The sequence below is a fragment of the Eptesicus fuscus genome, chromosome 11 (genome assembly GCF_027574615.1).
Source record: "Eptesicus fuscus isolate TK198812 chromosome 11, DD_ASM_mEF_20220401, whole genome shotgun sequence".
NCBI lineage: Eukaryota > Metazoa > Chordata > Mammalia > Chiroptera > Vespertilionidae > Eptesicus > Eptesicus fuscus.
Window position 1 is genome coordinate 68340764 of NC_072483.1, and position 20666 is coordinate 68361429.

At 35.2% G+C, this 20666-nt stretch overlaps 1 protein-coding gene across 4 annotated transcripts in view; it reads left to right on the forward strand.

Moving 5' to 3' along the window:
• CUL3 (cullin 3) overlaps window positions 1–20666 on the forward strand; it is a 108325-nt gene that overhangs the window by 66400 nt on the left and 21259 nt on the right. For 3 of the 4 annotated variants that reach the window (XM_054723513.1, XM_054723514.1, XM_054723515.1), the window contains 7 exons: window positions 9219–9379; window positions 11227–11341; window positions 12536–12764; window positions 16802–16947; window positions 17685–17861; window positions 19044–19214; window positions 19735–19842. In XM_054723513.1, coding sequence (XP_054579488.1) covers window positions 9219–9379; window positions 11227–11341; window positions 12536–12764; window positions 16802–16947; window positions 17685–17861; window positions 19044–19214; window positions 19735–19842 — 1107 coding nt within the window. The remainder of the gene's footprint in view (window positions 1–9218; window positions 9380–11226; window positions 11342–12535; window positions 12765–16801; window positions 16948–17684; window positions 17862–19043; window positions 19215–19734; window positions 19843–20666) is intronic. The other variant, XM_054723516.1, reaches the window with a different exon arrangement.

Here is a 20666-nt window from a genome sequence, read left to right on the forward strand (position 1 = left end):
GTTGAGAGGTTCCCTTTTTTTGTAGCAGAGGAAGAAAGACTGCAACTCTCCACCTCAACTCCTAGAGACCTGCCTATCCTAGTTCATGCTTTTAAAGTGATACTTTTTTAAAAATCTAGCTTTTATAGTTCTTCTTGGCAGGGAAGTTTATATTATAAAAGCTTTTCTATAAAAAAAAAAGCTATTGAGAATAGAAATGTAAGTAAGTGGAATAACTTTGTGAGGTGGATGTTGCATTACAGATAAGTACTTCTAAGTTCGTTTATCAAGCTAACTGCACAGATGAAATCAGATGCAAAAGCAGTCTGACTTTTTCCCAGCTCTGTGAAAACAGGAACAATGAAGTGGTCCTGTCATTGATTATTCCTTCTCATCACCACCACCCCCTGCACAGACTCTGCTCTGGTCCACCTAGCTTCTGAAGGGTTTTGCCCACTTCAGATTAGCGACTCCTGAGAGATAACCATAAATTTAGAAATTTAAAATGTAGCTTATCTCTTTGGTGATGAAACTCACATATCTTTATTCAGTCTGGTGTTTGACCCAGACATTGGGCTTTCAAACATGTTTTTCAGAACACTTTATATTTAAAATGCCTGCATTCTGACTTAAAAAGAAAAATAGAAGCAGCCACCAACTTTCTTTGCTGAGCTCTTTTCAGTCGATAAATGACAAATGTTGGATTCATACAGACTACATTTTGGCTAAAAAGCCTGAGATTAAAATATTATTTTTAGGTTATTGTTTAATATCTTTTCTCTTGGGATGATTTTATTTTATCTGTACTTTGAGATTGTATTGAAACAAAAAGAGGTTCCTATTAGAATCTGTTATGAAAATGCTATTGTGTATTCCTTCTGATAGTGCTAATAAACAATCAACAGATTTAACATGTTCATTTAGCAAATGTTTTCACATATATCAAGTTTATTGTGAATATGTGCATGCATATATGTTTAACATATGCACACATAAATGGTGGGTGTATCATGCATAGCTTTTATTTTGCTTAATGGTAATCATACATACCAGACATTTAATATAAACTAGAGACCTGGTGCATGAAAATTCATGCACACGCGGGTGAGGGGTCCCTCAGCCCAGCCTGCACTCTCACAGTCTGGGACCCTTGGGGGATGCCCACCTGCTGGCTTAGGCCTGCTCCCCAAGAACAGATAATCTAAAAGAAATATTCATATCCTTGGGTAAGGATTTTTAAAAGGTAATGTTCGCATGAAAATTCACTGCCGGCCCTAACTGGTTTGGCTCAGTGTATAGAGTGTCGGCCTGCGGACTCAGGGGTCTCCGGTTCGATTCCGTTCAAGGGCATGTACATTGGTTGCGGGCACATCCCCAGTTGGGGGGGTGTAGGAGGCAGCTGATAGATGTTTCTCTCTCATCAATGTTTCTAACTCTCTATCCTTCTCCCTTCTTCTCTGTAAAAAATCAATAAAATATATTTTTAAAAAAGAAAAAAAATTCACTGCCGGCAGGGCTGAGGGGACTGGGCACCACCATCTTGTGAGGGCGTGGTGGTCAATTAGCATATTCCTTCTTTGTTATATAGGATGACTATTTAGTATTACTAATTTAAATAGTCACACTCAATTTTGTGGGGTTTCCCTTCTCCATTTTATTATCTCTTTGGTACCCATAATCAAATTTCAGGATTAGTATTATTTGTTACTTATGTATAATCATTATATACACCTTTACAGACTCTGATTAAAAGGTGTAGCTTTTATCCTACATCATCTGTATCTCCCTTATCCACAATCACCTTCCATGGAGTTAAATGTTCTAAGCTTTGCTCAAACACTTTAACCATCATATAGTTGTTAATGGTAAAGCGTGAGAAAATAAAGAAGAATTCCTAACTTTACATCTAATCTACAATAATAAAAGAGGAAGATGCAAATTGACCATACCTCCGCAACACCCACCAGCCAATCAGGAGGGAATATGCAAATTAGAAGGACAAAGATAGCAGTGGCCCCACTGCCCAGCCGCTCCAGGTGTGGAGTAGCCAGGTGGGGCAGGATGCCTGCTATGAGAGAGAGGGCGGGGGGCGAAGGGATCTACAGGAGCGGCACTCCAGGACAGTGAAGACGAAGATGGCAGACCAGCCAGAGTGTGCAGCGAAGTCAGCAGAATCTGGCGGAGTCTGCAGCAAAGACGAAGATGGCAGATTCCAGCCAGAGTCAGCAGCAAAGGCGGCAGACTCCAGCCGGAGCAAAGGTGGAAGGTGGCGGCCAGAGCAAAGGCCTGGGTCCCAGGTGCCAGAGGAAAACTGGTGCCGGAAGCCAGGGGAAGGAAGGCCTATTGCACTAATCTTCGTGCAACTGGCCTCTAGTATTTTCATATTTGGAAATTTATAATAATTGATATTTTCACTATAGGAAAAACAGGCACTTTTCATATGACTCAGTACTTCCACTCCTAGAAATCTATCCAAGAAAAATGAAAGCGTATGTCCACAAAAAGGTTGTACCTAAATGTTCATAGCAACATTACTCATAGTAGACAGAAACTAGAAACAGCTCAAAATATCCTTCAGCTGATGTGAATGAATAAATTAAATATGGCGTATTCATACAATGGAATACTATTCAGCACTAACAAGGAATGAAATGCTGAAACGTTACAACCTTAGCAACTTTATGCTTAGTGTAAAATCAGACACCAAAGATCACATATTATTTTAATTACATAAAATGTCTAGGAAAAGAAATTTATAGAAAGAGAAAGCAGGGGTACTGGAAGTGGGGATTGACTGCAAATAGCTTGAAAGGTTTTTGGGAGGAGGGGGTGATAGAAATAGTGTAGGACTGGATTGTGGCAATGGTTACATAGCTATAAAAATTTACTGTGAATTATTGAGCTGTAGTCTTAAAATGAGTGCATTTTATAGCATATGAAATATACTGCAATAAAACACAAAAGAGGAATATTTTAAAAAAAAAACCACTCTAGCTCTTAATTTACTCTGAAGATTACAGTATATGTGCCTTTTAATCTGACCTAATTTTTGACATTTCTCTTAGCCTAAATTAAGATTAATACTGAGTAATGTGTTAAACTTACTAATATCATATATGTGTGTGTGTGTGTGTGTGTGTGTGTGTGTGTGTGTACACACACACACACACACACACACACATACATATCCCCTATAATATTTGCTTCATGTCCTATATAGAATGTTGAAATTTATAGTACTTGGCAGGTTACTAGTATTTTCTATTTTAGTTTTGAAGTAGCCTGACTGGTACCAAGTTCTCTCACTGCTCTGTTATTCAGTCACTTCACAGTATATCTTCTCTATTTGCTCTTAACCAGTTGAGCTGTGTTCTTACTGAGAGTCAGTTGTGCTTGTTTTCAAACCTGTTTATGCCAGTTGTACTTCTTGTTATATTTGCAAAACAATAAAAAGGTGCAAAAACCAATAGAATTCGTTCTTTGGCAAACTAGATAGAATGTTTTGGAAAGACTTGACAAAGGCAAATCGCTAAATATTGGTTTGAATTAGGTGTGAGTAATTTAAAAGACTGGAGTGGAAATTGTAAAAATCTAGGAGAATTTTACATTCAGATTCCTTGCTCATACTCTATCTTAATGAAACTGGAAGGAGAAAAGTTAGACATGAACATGTGTAAGAAACACAGTGTTGGAATCTAATTACAGGACTTATTCAAAGAAAGTTTTGATATCTCAACGTACACTTCTGTACATTTTAAATTAAAATGTTTAAGATGCATGTATATATGTGTATTCGTATTTAATAGTATTTCTATTTTACCACATCTCTTTAATTAACCAACCAGTTACTGGTTTTGATCTGTGTATGGTACTTTTCTCTACCACAGAAAATGTATATTCAAAGGTGTAAAAATCAAGTTTATAAATAATTTATGCTGTAATTGGAGTGACTATTTTCATAATAAAAAGGATTATCATGGCTTTTTAATTACTAGATTTGTGCCAGGTTTTTGTTTTTCTTTTCCTTTTTTTAAAAATTAAATCTTTATTGTTGAAAGTATTACATTTATCCTTTTTCCCCCATTGACCCCTTCTAGCCCTCCTCTGTCCCTCACCCCAGACCTTCACCACCCTATTGTCTGTGTCCATGGGTTATACATATATGCATACAAATTCTTTGGTTGATCTCTTCCCACCACCCCACCTCCACCATCCCTCTGATACTTCACAGTCTGTTGCATGCTTCTATGTCTGGATCTATTTTGTTCATTAGCTTATTTTGTTCATTAGATTCCACATATGAGTGAGATCATGTGATACTTGTTTTTCTCTGACTAGTTTATTTTGCTTAACATAATACTCTCCAGGTCCCTCCATGCCCAGTTGCTGTTCTTAAGAAAATCCACGTTGATTGATGTGAATATTGTACCAACCTTTCATTCCTGGAATAAATCCCACTTGGTCAATGGCATATGATCTTTTTAATATACTTCTGGATCAAATTTGCTAATCCTATCTAATAAAAGAGTAATATGCAAATTGACCATCACTCCAACACAAGATGGCTGCTCCCATGTGGTCAAAGATGGCTGCCCCCATGTGGACACAAGATGGCCGCAACAAGATGGCCAGCAGGGGAGGGCATTTGGGAGGGACAAGGCCTGCAAGGGAGGGCAGTTGGGGTCAATCAAGCCAGTAAGGGAGGGCAGTTAGGGTTGACCAGGCTGGCAGAGGAGGGAAGTTGGGGGTGACCGGGCCTGCAAGGAAGGGCAGTTGGGGGGTACCCACGCCTGCAGGGGAGAGCAGTTGGCGGGGGACCAGGCCTGCAGGGGAGGGCAGTTAGGGGCAAACAGGCTGGCAGGGGAGCAATTAGGCATCAATCAGGCTGGTAGGGGAGTGGTTAGGGGGTGATCAGGCTGGCAGGCAGAAGCGGTTAGGGGCAATCAGGAAGGCAGGCAAGCGAGCAGTTGGGAGCCAGCAGTCCAGGATTGTGAGAGGGAGCCCAGATTGGAGAGGGTTGCAGGCTGGGCTGAGGGACACACACACAACCCCGTGCATGAATTTCGTGCACCAGGCCTCTAGTATTTTGTTGAGGATTTTAGCATCTGTGTTCATCGAGGATATTGGCCTGTAGTTTTCTTTCTTTGTAGTGTCTCTATCTGGTTTTGAAATTAGGATAATGCTGGCTTCGTAAAAAGAGCTGCAAGTGTTCCTTCTTTTTGGATTTTTTGGAATAGTTTGAGCAGAATAGGTGTTAGTTCTTCTTTGAATGTTTGGTAAAACTCCCCTGCGAAGCTGTCGGGAACAGGGCTTTTGTTTGCTGGGAGACTTTTGTTTATTATTATTATTACTGATTTAATTTTTTAAAAATATATTTATTGATTTTAGAGAGAGAGGGAGGGAGAGAGAGAAACATCAATAATGAGAGAGAATCATTGATTGGCTGCCTCCTGCACGCCCCCTACTGGGGATTGAGCCCGCAACCCAGGCATGTGCCCTTGGCCGGAATCGAACCTGGGACCCTTCAGTCCCCAGGCCAATACTCTATCCATTGAGCTAGGGCTTTACTGATTAAATTTTATCAGTACTTACCAGCCTATTTATGTTTTCTCATTCTTCCTGATTGAGTTTTGGAAGATTGTATTTTCCTAGGAATTTGTCCATTTCATCCACATTGTCCAGCTTGTTGGCATGTAGTTGTTCATAGTATTTTCTTACAATCCTTTGTATGTCTGTGGTGTCAGTTATTACTTTACCAATTTTGTTTCTGATTTTATTTATTTGGGTCCTTTCTCTTTGTTTCTTAATGAGTCTGGCTAATGGATCATCAATCTTGTTTATTTTTTCAAAGAACCAGCTCTTGGTTTCATTGATTTTTTTTTTGGATTTTTTTTTTAGCCTCTATATCATTTATTTCTTCTCTATTATTTCCTTTCTTCTACTTACTCTGAGCTTTTTTTGTTTTTCTCTAATTCTTTAAGTTATAGGGTTAAATAGTTTATTATTAATTTTTCTTGTTTTTTGAGGTAGGCCTATAGTGCTATGAGCTTCCCTCTTAGGACTGCTTTTGCTATGTCCCATATATTTTGGGTTGTTGTGTATTCATTTTCATTTGTTTCCAGGAAGGTTTTGATTTCTTTCTTGATCTCATTGGTAACCCATTCATTGTTTAATAACACGCTTCCATGTGTTTGAATGTTTTTACTGTAGTTAATTTCTAATTTCATTCCATTGTGATTTGAGAATATGCTTCATATGATTTCAGTCTTCTTGCATGTCCTAACATGTGGTCTATATTTGAGAATGACCCATGTGTGCTTGAAAAGAATGTATATTTTGCAGCTTTGGGGTGAAATGTTCTATAAATGTCAATTAAATCCATCTAATCCAGTGTGTCCTTTAGAGTCATTGTTGCCTTCTTAATTTTTGTCTGGAAGATCTCTCCAGTGAAGTTAGTGAGGTGTTAAAGTCCCCTACTATGACTGTATTGCTGTCAATCTCTCCCTTAAAGTTCTCTAGAAGTTATACATATATATATATATATATATATATATATATATATATATACATACACACGCACACACATACATACATACATACATATATATATTTAGGTGCTCCTATGTTGGGTGCATATATGTTTCCCAGGGTTATATCCTTTTGTTGGATCAACCCCTTTAGTATTATGTAGTGACCTTTACATCTCTTGTGATGGCCTTCATTTTGAAGTCTATTTTGTCATTTATGAGTATTGCTAACCCAGCTTGTTTTTCATTTCCATTTGCATGGAAAAATTTTTCCATCCCTTCCCTCTCTTTCTTTGTGAGCCTTTTTGTTCTGAAGTGGGTCTCTTGTAGACAGCATGTAATTTGTTCATGTTTTTGTACCCATTCACCTACCCCAGTGGTCGGCAAACTCATTAGTCAACAGAGCCGAATATCTACAGTACAACGATTGAAATTTCTTTTGAGAGCCAAATTTTTTAAACTTAAACTTCTTCTGATGCCACTTCTTCAAAATAGACTTGCCCAGGCCGTGGTATTTTGTGGAAGAGCCACACTCAAGGGGCCAAAGAGCCGCATGTGGCTCGCGAGCCACAGTTTGCCGACCATGGACCTACCCTCTGTCTTTTGATTGGAGCGTTTACATTTAAGGTTATAATTGACGGGTACTTATTTATTGACATTTTTATTCTTTATGTCTGTTTCTCTATTTTCATTACAGCAGTTTCTTTAGCATTTCTTACAGTACTGGGTTGGTGGTGATAAACTCATTTAGCCTTTTTATGTCTGGGAAGTTCTTTATTTCACCATCTATTTTGAATGATAGCCTTGTTGGATATAGTAATCTTGGTTTCAGATCCTTGCTTTTCATTACCTTGAATACTTCATGCCATTCCCTTCTGGCAGTTACTGATGAGAAATCAGCTGACAGCCTTATGGAAGCTCCTTTGTAACAAATTGCTTTTCTCTTGATGCCTTTAAGATGATCTCTTTGTCTTTAATTTTTGGCATTTTAATTATGATGTGGCTGGATGTGTGCCTGTATGGCTTTTTCTTATTTGGACTCTCTGGGCCTCCTGAACTTGTGTGACTTTTTCCTTCATTAGGTTAGATTTGTGCCAGTTTTTAAGGACAACTTGTTTTATATTGAAACGTGAGGCAAACCTGGATGACAGTAGGGAAGTTGGACTTGAAGGGCATGATTATAAAGAGTAGCTTCAGTGCATAGGAAACAGTGAGAGCCATAAAAAAGCAGGAAAGATGTGTGCAGAGGGAATTTTGGAATTTAAGATCTTGAGGATAGTAGTGTGAAGCCTGAGAACTTGTCGAAGTTATCAATGAAAATTTCAAACTCACTAAAGTTGATTTCAGGACTTAAAAAAAATAATGTGAGCACCACAGATGCTAATAAAAGAGCAGCTTTCCTTGTGTCCATTATGTACCATTATGTAAGATACATAAAAGAAGATTGGAGGAATGATATATGAAGAGAGTGGTACTCATGGAGAATTTATTAAAAATTGGTTGGAATGTTAATCAATATCATTGTAGCTGCTTTGCTAATATGTTAGAACTTTTGTTCTTGTTCAGCTTGCAGCTTTGATGTTGCTTGTAATGACAATGTTTCTTTTAAAAGAAATTATACAAATTATTCTTAACTGTTTGTTGTACAGCTTCTAAAATTTACTAAATCTAAGTACTGTAGTACTTTGACAAAATGTAAAAAAAACAACAACAACAAAAAAACAACACACAACACCACACATGTTAAAAAATCCGTATGAAGTTCTTAACTGTTTTTGGATTACAGATGCCTTTAAGAATCTGGTGAAAGCTCTGAGCTTTGTTTCCAAATTACTTATAAATGAACAAACATATTAATTTTATAATTTTAGGAAGTTCACAGCCCCACCAAAGCCCAGAGAAATCGTGTTTAAGAACAGAAAAGAATTATATTACTAATCCTCTTGTGACTTAAAAACAATAGTTGTTTCTGTGTACTTTGATGTAATACTGACTTTCAAATAATGCCCAAAATAGGACTTTCATAGCCAATAGTTCTGGGTTACTTGTGCTCTATAGCAGCAGTCACCAACAGGTGGTCCGTTAGGTCCGAAATGTTGGTGACCACTGCTCTATAGTGAGATACCTGTAATCAATGTTGGTAAGAACTTGAACATAAGATGATTACTAGTAGGTAATTTGTTTAAAATGATAGTAACTGGAGGTGTTTTAATTATGTAATATTTAATGCTGCTCTGTTATAAGTCTTAGAGTCTTTTAATATTTACCAATAAGCAATCAACTTAAATCATTCGGATCTGTATTTCATTCAGCTCACAATTTTCATTCATAGAATATGATCTTCAAGTAGAGTATTTAATAAAGTAAGAACCATGTTTGAGCATGGTACGGCTTTGGAGAGAAAGAAAGATCTGACTACCTTTCTCCTCTGCTTTCTGTTTACTTGCCCCTCCTGGTGTGTGCTAGCTTTTTCTCCCTTTTTCTTAGGGTAAATGGACATTGTTTGTTTCAGTAACGATTATAAATTGAAAAATCTTTTATGTAACTTAGGAGGTAGTAAAATATTCTGTGTTGCTTAAGATAACTTGAAGTGTTTTTCACCTGCAAAACTGACTGCTTTTGGAATTTTATTTCCTTTACTGTTGTAGCTTACAGTGATTATTATGTCTGCAGGAGTTCTACTCATGTTTTATGATTTTATTTTCACTGCAGGACCGTGTATATGTACAACAAAATAATGTGGAGAATGTCTACAACTTGGGATTAATTATTTTTCGAGATCAAGTTGTACGATATGGCTGTATTAGGGATCATCTACGACAAACATTATTGGATATGATCGCAAGAGAGCGGAAAGGAGAAGTTGTAGACCGGTATTAATCATCTTTTAACTCATTAGGTTTTGGTTTTTAGCAGTTATACCCTGAGAACCAATTTATTGTCAACATTTTATTAAAATGAAAGTTTGATTGTCTCTAGCACATTATGAAAATTTTCAAAAACTTGCATCACAGTTAACAAAGTTACATAGATGTTAACTTAAAAACACACTTCTATTTTTAGAAGAGACCATTTTAACCTTTAATTTGGTATACTTTTTTTTAAAGCAATTCAGCCATTAGTCTTCCCATTTGATTTTTCTTTTTTTTACATTTCACTGAAAATATTTTATTGGCGTTTTAGACAGAAACGGGAATTTATTTGCCAGGAAGGGTGATCCCGTCATACTTTCACTGTAACCAGCAGATGGCCTCCTTCTTGCTGACTCTATGATGAGCCCCATTGCAACCTGAACTGCATTTCTTGTCTGCGATGCTGAAACCTCGCCTACTGAGCGTATAGAATTCCAGGCTGTAGATATCAATGCTTGGGTCATTTATGATCCCCAGATCGATGTGTTCCTGGATCCCCAAACCAAAGATTCCAATATCTGAGAAGTTATTTTGTAATTCATACTCTCTCACCTTTAGACCTTTCTCCAAGAGTTCTTCTCTTCTGCCTTGTCCCCACAGAGTATGCAGTGGACGGCAATTTTTTTCCTTTGATTTTTCTTTTTTTAAAAAAATATGTTTTATTGATTTTTTTACAGAGAGGAAGGGAGAGGGATAGAGAGTTAGAAACATTAATGAGAGAGAAACATCAATCAGCTGCCTCCTGCACACCTCCTACTGGGGATGTGCCCATAACCAAGGTACATGCCCTTGACCGGAATCAAACCTGGGACCCTTGAGTCCGCAGGCTGACGCTCTATCTACTGAGCCAAACGGGTTGGAGCTGTATTTTTTATTCTTGCATTTTGTTCTTTTTCTGGCTGGGTGATAACATTTTTTTTTCTTTTGTCTTTAAGGGTTTTTGGCTAGCCTTTCTTCTTAACGTATTTAAAGAAAAATGTTGCACATAGTCTAAGCCAGCTAAGAACTACTGTACCATTCTCATATTCCTTCTAATGATTACAGTGACACCAGCTCTAGTGGCTTGAAACATGCAAGACTGCTTTCTCTGCTTCTCTATTCAAAGCAACTAGTAGATGAAGACTTGTAAAGTTCTTTGTTTTTTAATCCTTACCCGAGGATATTTTTCCATTGATTTTTTTAGGGAGAGTGGAAGAGAGAGGGAAAGACAGAGAGAAACATCGATGTGAGAGAAACACATCAATTGGTTGCCTCCTGCATGAGCCCTAACCAGGGCCCGGGCCAGGGAGGAGCCTGCAACCCAGGTAAATGCCCTTGATCAGAATCGAACCCAGGACCCTTTGTTCAGCAGGCCAATGCTCTATCCACTGAGCAAAATCGGCTAGGGCTGTAAAGTTTTTTATTTCCACATTGGTGCCTGGTCAGAATTGCTCAAAAGTCATTTGGTACAAAAATTTACAAATCAAGCAGTGCAGCCTCCTTTCATCCTCCTTGCTTCCTGATATAATAGCTTTTTTATTCTCTCGGTGTTTTTAAATACACAGGACTATTTAGACATGACATCTTAAACATATCTTTCAGATGTTTTAAGTTATTGCATGAGAACAATGAGATAAATACCTGTGCAGTCAAGGTACTGCCTTCCAATGAAAATTACTTTAAAACCTCATGTTACAAAGAAGCTGCTTCTGGGAAATTGGTCACTGATTTAGAACATATTCTGAAACTTTCTAGCTATTTCTGTTGTATTTTTTATATGAATCTTTGATGTAATTTGATTTTCAAGTGTTTGTAACTTCTTTTGACAGAGGCGCAATAAGAAATGCATGCCAGATGTTAATGATTTTAGGTCTTGAAGGACGATCAGTCTATGAAGAAGATTTTGAGGCTCCTTTTTTGGAAATGTCTGCAGAATTTTTTCAGGTAATCAGTGAAGATATATAAATAAGTGCTCTTCTAAGATGTTCTTAAAGTTATTAAATGTGGTTACTAATTTGAACATTTTTTTACCTTTTTTTACTGAGGCTATTATGTTGCAAATTATTTACCCACAAATTACTAGGCAGTGTATCACCAGTGAAGTTTCACTATACAGGCTTTTGATATTATAAGTAACTAGTAAAATAAATGTAGGAATGTGCATGATCCCATAGTGCATATATGTCTTCAAGACTGTTGATTGGAAAGCTATAGGTCAGTAAGTACAATTGATATACATTTGCAGCATTATGCAGTATACAACCCAAAACGAACTAAATTGCTGAAAGCAAAGCTAAACTATTACTCATTTATAATGAAGTTATAATAACAATAACTGAGGAACATGACAGATAGAAGACAGTATTTATAAGGTAATGATGATAGCCAGGGATTATTAAGATGATCTCACCAAGATTTTTGTTTGGTGTGTTAATGTCTGTTCTTAGAAATTTGATTATTTTCAAGGACTAAGACTACTTTTTGTTACAATAGTAGCAAGTGTTATTAAATTTATCTATAGTTCATATCAACATGTCTTTTATTATGTAATTCTTAGATATATTCATTAATCCTACTTTCAAATAGGTTTATTAAATCATTTGGGTTGACATTTATAATTTAGTGGAACCTCTATAAGGTTGGTGTTAGCAGGCAAGATTGATAGTTATTTAAAAGCTCCATTTCTCCAACTTCATTATATATACTCTTTTGAGCCTGAGAGTCGGGGTGACAGGAGGACTTCAGTAATTAACAGTATGCCAGCAAAACTATATGATAAACGTGATAATTCCTTCTAGGCATAACTTTACATTAAAACAGATCAAAGAAGAATTTGCCACTCTCACTTTGAGTCAGATGCTTTATTCTGGCATGTGTTTACTTTTGCTGCTATTTGGAGTACATTGGCAGTATTTGAAAAACACTGCTCAAGGATAATATATTAATTCAGTTTTATGTAAATAATGCTTTAAAGTATATAACGCAGACTGTATGATCATGTGTAATAAACTATATAAAGTTTTAATAGTGCTTATTATATATTAGTTTTGATTTTTGATAAACACTATAGAAATATAGTTAAAAGCAGAAACACATTTTGCTTCTGTGTTTTTAAAGAATCATGCTTCCTATTTGCAGATGGAAAGCCAGAAATTTTTAGCAGAAAACAGTGCTTCAGTTTATATAAAGAAAGTAGAAGCTAGAATTAATGAAGAAATAGAACGGGTGATGCACTGCCTTGATAAATCAACTGAAGAGCCAATTGTAAAGGTGGTGGAGAGGGAACTTATTTCCAAGCACATGAAAACTATAGTAGAAATGGAGAATTCTGGGCTAGTACATATGTTGAAAAATGGAAAGACAGAAGGTAAGTCTTAGCAGTTGGAAAAATCCTTATAGTTCTACCAAGTTCTCAGTATTGTTTTTAAATTTTTCTCTAATTAAGATAATGAATGTCAGTTTTTAAGTGGTTTATATCACTAATTTAGTTGTTACTTTGGTAGGATTTAATGGTAAAGCTTAGCATTTTTTACTGAGGATTTTAGATGTTTCTAGTGAAGTGACTTTTTTCTATCTTTCGTCTTAAGTCTCCTCACTTTGTGTTTTTCTTTACCCAGAAGATAAATGTAATACTGGTGAAGACAACAAGCTCCTCATCTATTCCTGTACTTTGGTGTTATATGCTAGAGGGTTTGGACTCTATTCACGAATACTGTCCTGTAGTTTTTATGATTCTTTTAAAATCTGAAGTTCCAATCTTAAAATTTTTGTAGGCTTTCCTATGGGAGTTAGTTGTGATAAGGTTTCCAAAAATGCAAAAATAGGTGTCTTTCCTGTTGGTGTATTTAAATAAATTAGTTCATTGGTTTTGGGGATTCTGAAATTATAGACTAAAAAAGGAGAAGGGAGAATTGCATAAAAGTAAAAATAGAAATTTTGAGATAACTGTAGCATTTTACTCACTTTGGCTATTTACCTTCGTTTATTTATTTATTTATTTATTTATTTATTTATTTATTTATTTATTAACAGTACTTTGTGACAACTGTAGCATTTCCTTGTGTGGGCTATTTACTTTTATTTTCCTGAACACAGTATTTTGTGATAAGTACCCAAGAAGAAATAAGGAAATAGTTATGTTGTCCTCTTAATTTCTGAAGTTTTGCTTTAAAACTGACTTTTTAAATAAATCACTGACATGATATTGAAAAATAAACCTGGTACTTACTCTTCTTTTCTCCTGCTTCTTAATGAAGTTTTGGCAATGTTTTAGCCACTTACTTCTTATAGATGAAATACAAATTGCCTATTTGGGGTAATGACCTATAGATGAAATACATATTGCCTATTTGGGGTAATGACCTAGGTAGGGAATGAAAAGAAGAATTTTTTATGTGAATAATTTTTTTAAAAGGAGGATATAAGAAAACGGAAAAGAAACATGAGAAGAGAGGTTGTCCCATGCTTCCTTTAATGGAATCCTTACTTTGTGTTTTGAAATGGTTATATTTGTAAACGTGTAATAAGTTTCTAAAAAGTTGTGTATAACTTTGTAGATTTTATTAAAGCCAAAAAAGTTTCGTTTTAAAAAACCCTCTGGTAAACATTTTTGTAAAAGCAACAGAACAAAAATCATTTTACAAAATATGTTTGTCATGTTTTCTAAAATAAGCTACTCCTGCATGTCTCAGGTCTAAGTCGGGTTAGCAAACTTTCTTGTATAGGAGCAGGCAGTAAATATTTTAGGTGTGTGGGCCATACAGTAAACTACTCATCTCTACTGCATACTGCATATTGAGAAAGTAGGCATAGACAGTATTACAAAAGAATAAGCTTGACTATGTTTCTGTAAAACTTCATTTGATTTATTTTTCGTATGCTGTACAAAAAAGACGATGGGCTGTATTTCTGTTTGGTCTACGGACTACAGTTTGATGACTCCTGATGTAAATGGTCCCTGGCAGACTTGGACTTTAGGAAAAGCATTGTCCGTATTTAAACAAAATTAGAATCTAAAAATTTTCTAATGTACTGTTTAGCCATTGAGTTAATTCTTTCTTACCTACCTTGAGAGGATGGGAGGGGGGAGATTAAATGGGCTGAAGATTAGGAGCTATGAAATGTTTGATGGAGAGATTGTTAGTCATGCCTGAATTATAGTATCTCTATAACCTGGATACTTCAGTTAAAAGCATTAATTATGCCTGACACATGGCAAGTGCTTAAGTACACGAATGAAGAAACACCACAGTAGCTACTTACCATATATAAGCAACTATCTGTGATTCTAAATTGTAAAAATCTGGTTTCAATTTTCCTGACCTCCCACTAGAAACCTAATTGTGCAATATCTTAATTTTACTAGGCTCTGCTCATGATCATTTTGTCAAAAATAGGTCAGGGTCACAGCTTCACCATTATGAAGCCAAATGTCTCATAAATCAAAAAGTGAAAAACAGTTTTCCCACCGTAATTGGAGGATGAAAAGGATTGACTGATTATCAGATGCAGATAGTGCTGTGAAGTTCAAATGGCATCTCATTTTGGTATTTAATTTTGAATCCCAAGTATTTTTCATTTTCTCTTTCACATCCTCCACTACACCATTATTTATATACAGTGAAAGACAATGAAATGTATTAATTTACATACAATTAACTATATAGCATATAATTAAGCAAAACTGTGACAGCATAGGAACAAAACATAAGTTGGGAACCGTTGTGTTAGAGGTATTTGATATGCCAAATTACTGTAGTATATATCTATACTGTTGAATTTGTAATAACTATTTTCAGCATGAGAAATTTGGTTGTATGCTAAATGAGAAAGACTGTAAGCTTTGTTCTGCATAGATTACTATAGATTTATATTATTGATGAAAACTTATTTTTAAATAAAATTTGTTTTTGTAAGTCACAAAAACAAATTTTAGAAGCCCCTTTTATAAAATTTGCTTCTAACTATTTTAAAAATACATACAACTTTAGTTTTAGGAACTTAATTTCTCTTGTAAATATAGACCAGCCTAGGTAAATTATTATGGCCTGTTTGCCAAATATAGCCCACCACCAATTTGGTGGGGGAAAAATTTTTTTAAAGAATATGCTTCACCCTGGCAGGTTTTGCTCAGTCGATAGAGTGTTGGCCTACGGACTGAAGGGTACTAGGTTCGATTCCGACCAAGGGCACATGTCTGGGTTGTGGGCTCAATCCCCAGTAGGGGGTGTGCAGGAGGCAGCCAATCAATGATTCTGATCATTGATGTTTCTATCTCTCTCTCCCTCTCCCGTCCTCTCTGAAATCAATAAAAATATTTTTTTAAAAAGAATATGTTTTATTACACAGAACATAATAAACATTTTAGACTTAAAAACTAAGGTTTTATTGAAACATAGTTATGCCCATTTATTGTCTATGGATTCTTTCTTGACAATGACAAAATTGAATAGCAACAGAAACCATATGTGGCTCACAAATCTAAAATATTTACTGTTTGGCACTTGACAGAAAAAAAATTCTCAGTCTCTAATCTCTACTGCTTGTTTTAGCTCCATTTTCAAAAGTTCTTGATTATAAAACTTTTTTGTATTGTTGTAAAGTTCTAATATGATAGTCTCCCTATACGTTCTTATTTCAAAGAAACATTAGACATTTGGAAAAGCAGTATTTCAACTCTACATTTTAATCTGTGAACATGATACCAAAAATGGACAGAGTCAAAAGTGTTCTTTCTGAGATAAACCAATTTTTCAAATACAGATACTGGCTTTAAGACATCACCTGGGAAATATTAGAGATTGCTCTGAGGAAAATATTAAAGAATAGGAATTTATGCTATACATTTCATGTAAACTTTACCATGATATGAAATGAAATAAATTCTAGTATATTTGTTTTCATGGTTATTGTTTGAACTTTTAAAATAGACATGCTTAAAAATATTCATAAGACTTTAATAGGTTTTAAAAAAAATTTATTGACTACAAATTACACCATAAAGAAAGTTATCCTTATACAGTTTATAGTAATACTAGGTTCTAGATTAGAATTACTTAGGATAAGTTATACAGAAACTAAAAATTGTAGTTTTCATTTTTGTGGCTTTGTTAATCAGTTTGGGCATCTTCTCTTCCATGTAAACTAAAATTGCTGAGACATTTTATTGATGCTTTCAGAGTGTCTCATCTGAACCTGTATCATAAATTGCAATAATAACCATTAATTATTGGCCTGTTTATTCCTTTTTTCTATTTTGCTTGGGGGAGTGGGTAGTAGTTTTTCATGTCAGCAAATGATTGCAATGGAAAAATAAGTTTAAGTATTACAAACCAGCATGAACAGAGATTCACACTTTTTCTTAATCTTAAATGTGGCCGATTTGTGTTTGCTTTCTGATTACAGACCTTGCTTGCATGTACAAGTTATTTAGTCGTGTGCCAAATGGTTTGAAAACAATGTGTGAGTGTATGAGTTCCTATTTGAGAGAGCAGGGTAAAGCCCTTGTTTCTGAGGAAGGCGAAGGAAAGAATCCCGTTGACTATATCCAGGTAGGTAAATACAGAAGATTATCTTTAAGTTTATGATAAACTACTGTTGACAAGTACTAAAAAGGTCACTTACTATGACATGTAGTATGTATTTTTTACTTAATTGTCCCTTTTAGTAAATTAGAATGTATAATTATCCTTAAAGATTTTAGAGTTTTGCAAAGTATGTATATATTAGGAAGCCAGACTCAGCTACTTTTTATTTATTCTGTCTGGTAAAGACCTTATTTAAATAGTCTTAAGAATGAAAGTTATTCCTTTCTACTTTTTTATATGCCTAAGTGCTCATATACTTTAGTGTATTACAAAAACAACCATGTGTTAAATACTTTTGTTTCAAAATGTTTTGCTTTCAAGCAATAGTAAGAGCAGAAGATTTTGTTCCAAATTTTCCTGTTTTAATATAAATAAAGGGCTCTCATGGTACATTTTTAAAGCTAGTTTTCTCGGGCTTGCCCACTTAATAAAGATAGGATGAGGAGAAACAAGTGAAGAGGTTCTTTGGTTCATCTTAAGTGCAGTAATAAATAAATGAATGATAGAATATTTCCCTCATCACTGACATTTTAATACAGGCTTAGATACGGGCTTGAAAATAATATAGAATCTCTAAGTTTAACACTGAATGCACACATTTATATTACCAGCAAAGTTAAAATAAACATACATGTTTGCATGCATATTGTTTCTAGAGACATTATTATAATGAATCTTAACTTTCTTTTTTTATTTGGAAGGGCTTATTGGATCTGAAGAGTAGGTTTGATCGCTTCCTGCAGGAATCATTTAATAATGACCGACTCTTTAAACAAACTATTGCGGGTGACTTTGAGTATTTTCTCAACCTCAACTCCAGGTCCCCTGAATACCTCTCATTATTTATTGATGATAAGTTGAAAAAGGGAGTCAAAGGGGTAAGTATAGTATATTTGAAAATACATTTAAATTTAACTTATAGATATAAAATTATATATGAGCTTGGGAAATCAAATACAAAATTAGGAATTTTTAAATATAAAAATAACCATGTGCTATGCTTAAATGTAAAGGATTGTTTACGGTATTCGAAATGGCCAGAGGTACTTTGACATTTCACTTAATCTATAAAAACAAACTAAAGGGGTTATGTATCAGATAATATTTGGATGCCAGGAATTTGAAGGCATAGGCTAGAGTAACAGAAAATAGTTTGAAAGCATATATTGAAGCTCAGTTTCAAGTTTTGATTGTATGCATGGGATCTTGGAAGCTCACTATAGCATAGAAAATTAAATTAAGAGTATTGTGATTACACACAAATTGCTCTTTTTTACTTCACCTTGTAATTTTTTAGACAAAAGGGAAAAGCAATGAATGGCCACAGGTTTTACAGGCTCCTCTAGCAGAAACAAAAGTTCAAGACAGAATAAAAGACACATTTGTTTATTCTTCCATAAATTTTAATATACGCTTAATACAACCTGCCACAGTATCACCTTTCCCTATTTAAAAGATAAGGGTGATGGCAGCGGTCGCCAACCAGTGGTCCACAGACCACTGGGGGTCAGAGAGGTCCGAGAGGTTGACGACCGCTGCTTTAAATTACAGCAAATGATTATCCTTCTGTTTGCACAGTTTAGATTTGACTGATCTTATATGACAATATCTGTCTTTTGGCTATCTAAGTTCCTGTCTACATATTATGCAAAGGCATTGTAAGATACTCTTTTTTTGCATTTACAACTTTATTTCATCTGTTCTTCATCATCGTTTAATCCAGCCAAGTATCATTTCAGTAGTAGCCCTCTAGGGCTAACCTTTCGGACCTCACGGACCACCAGTGGTCTGGAGACCACTGGTTGGCAACCGCTTCTCTAGGAAATGGAACTCCACATCAATGCCTGATGGATGCTGCACTAGAATAGGATGTCAGAGTTGTGGTGTGCTCCCTTATGAAGTAGGAGGCACCTTCTCTTAAGGAGATCCCTCCTGACATAGCACAACCAAGTATTTATGTTTGTTGTCGCAGTATTGTTTTTAAACTGTTGAACTGTGGTGCTATTTTTGTACAACTAAAATTTTGAAATTATTAAGTACTCTTTTAATTGATTTTGCAGCTAACAGAACAAGAAGTAGAAACAATATTGGATAAGGCAATGGTCCTATTTAGGTTTATGCAAGAAAAAGATGTATTTGAACGTTATTATAAACAACACTTGGCAAGGAGACTTCTTACAAATAAAAGTGTTTCTGATGACTCTGAAAAAAATATGATATCTAAGTTAAAGGTAAGGTGTGTATAAGATGGAATGGAGTGTACCTAACTAATGTTTGTCACATGATTGAACAGCAACATTTGATTGGAAAAGATTTAACTGATTTAAAATACTATTTTTATAAACTTATAAAGCTGACTTACATTTATTCAAGTTCTCAAATATTTGGAGTTTGCTGGAATTTCTCTTAGCATGGCAGGGTACATTCATGGCAATATGGGAAGGATTAGTACAAGGGAAACAATAAAGGCCATATTGCTATATAGTTCTGTCACAAAAGTACAAAGGTGTGGTCCACAGACCACCTGTACACATATCACATGAGGTGCTTGTGAACACGAGTTCTGAGCCCCTGCCTTCAGTGAGGTTATTGATAGATTTAGAATCTGCATTTTAAACACTAAAGTTTGGTACCTGTACTTTAGAGCAACCATTGGAAAAATTTAGAAATGATGACAGTAACATGGAATCGTTTATTTGTATGTTTTCTCATAAAAAAAAAACATCATTTATTTGTTGTTTTCTTACACAGACTGAGTGTGGATGTCAATTCACATCAAAACTGGAAGGAATGTTTAGGGATATGAGCATCTCAAATACAACTATGGATGAATTCAGGCAACATCTACAGGCAACTGGGGTAAATTGTTCTATTTCTGCTTATATATATCTTATGTAAAATCTTTTGTAGTGGACATTTTCATCCATATATCAAATGGACTGTTGTCATTTTTTAAAATGTCCAGTAGTATCTGTGAGTGCTTTAAAAAATTATTTTCCCTCATATAACCTCTTTTTCTAACTATTGATGTTAAATTATTTTTTTTATTCTTCTAAAACAGTTTATCCTCCTCACTTGAAGGAATGTGCTGAAAATTTAATAAATAGAATGATTCTGCTGTTAAATTCTTATAGATTGTGAAAAGAATATTGGGCTTATGCAAGCTTTCTAAAGTATAGTTCTCTTTTTTTCACTTTACCCCGGGATTGAGCTGTCTTTGTTACCTCCTATTTAATTGGTATTAAATGGATCTGACATCCTCGGGATTGGTGGGGATGGGCTGAGTATAAAAACATAGACACTAGTGTGTTCTAAGTGTGGTTCTGTATTGCGACTCTAGAAGGCGGTGAGCTGCAACTTGTATGACTTTGGAGACCAGTGGGGTTTTGTGAGGATTTAATTAAGTTCGGAATTTTATTTTTTTAACTGTTTTACAACTTTACCTTAAGTTTAGAGAACTCCGCAGTTTTTCTTTAAAAGTTTTCTCTCTCAAGTGACTGTATATTACTTTGTAGTTAAGATATGTCACGACCATTTTTTAAAATACTAGGTCTTTCCTTTAGTATTTAATGGTCCCACAGTCTCATAACAAACAAAATATGTGAAAATAGCTAATTTTGTAGAAAAGGGCAAGTACCTATCAAGGCATTCTGACCCACTTAACTGTCCGTGCCAAGCATTGT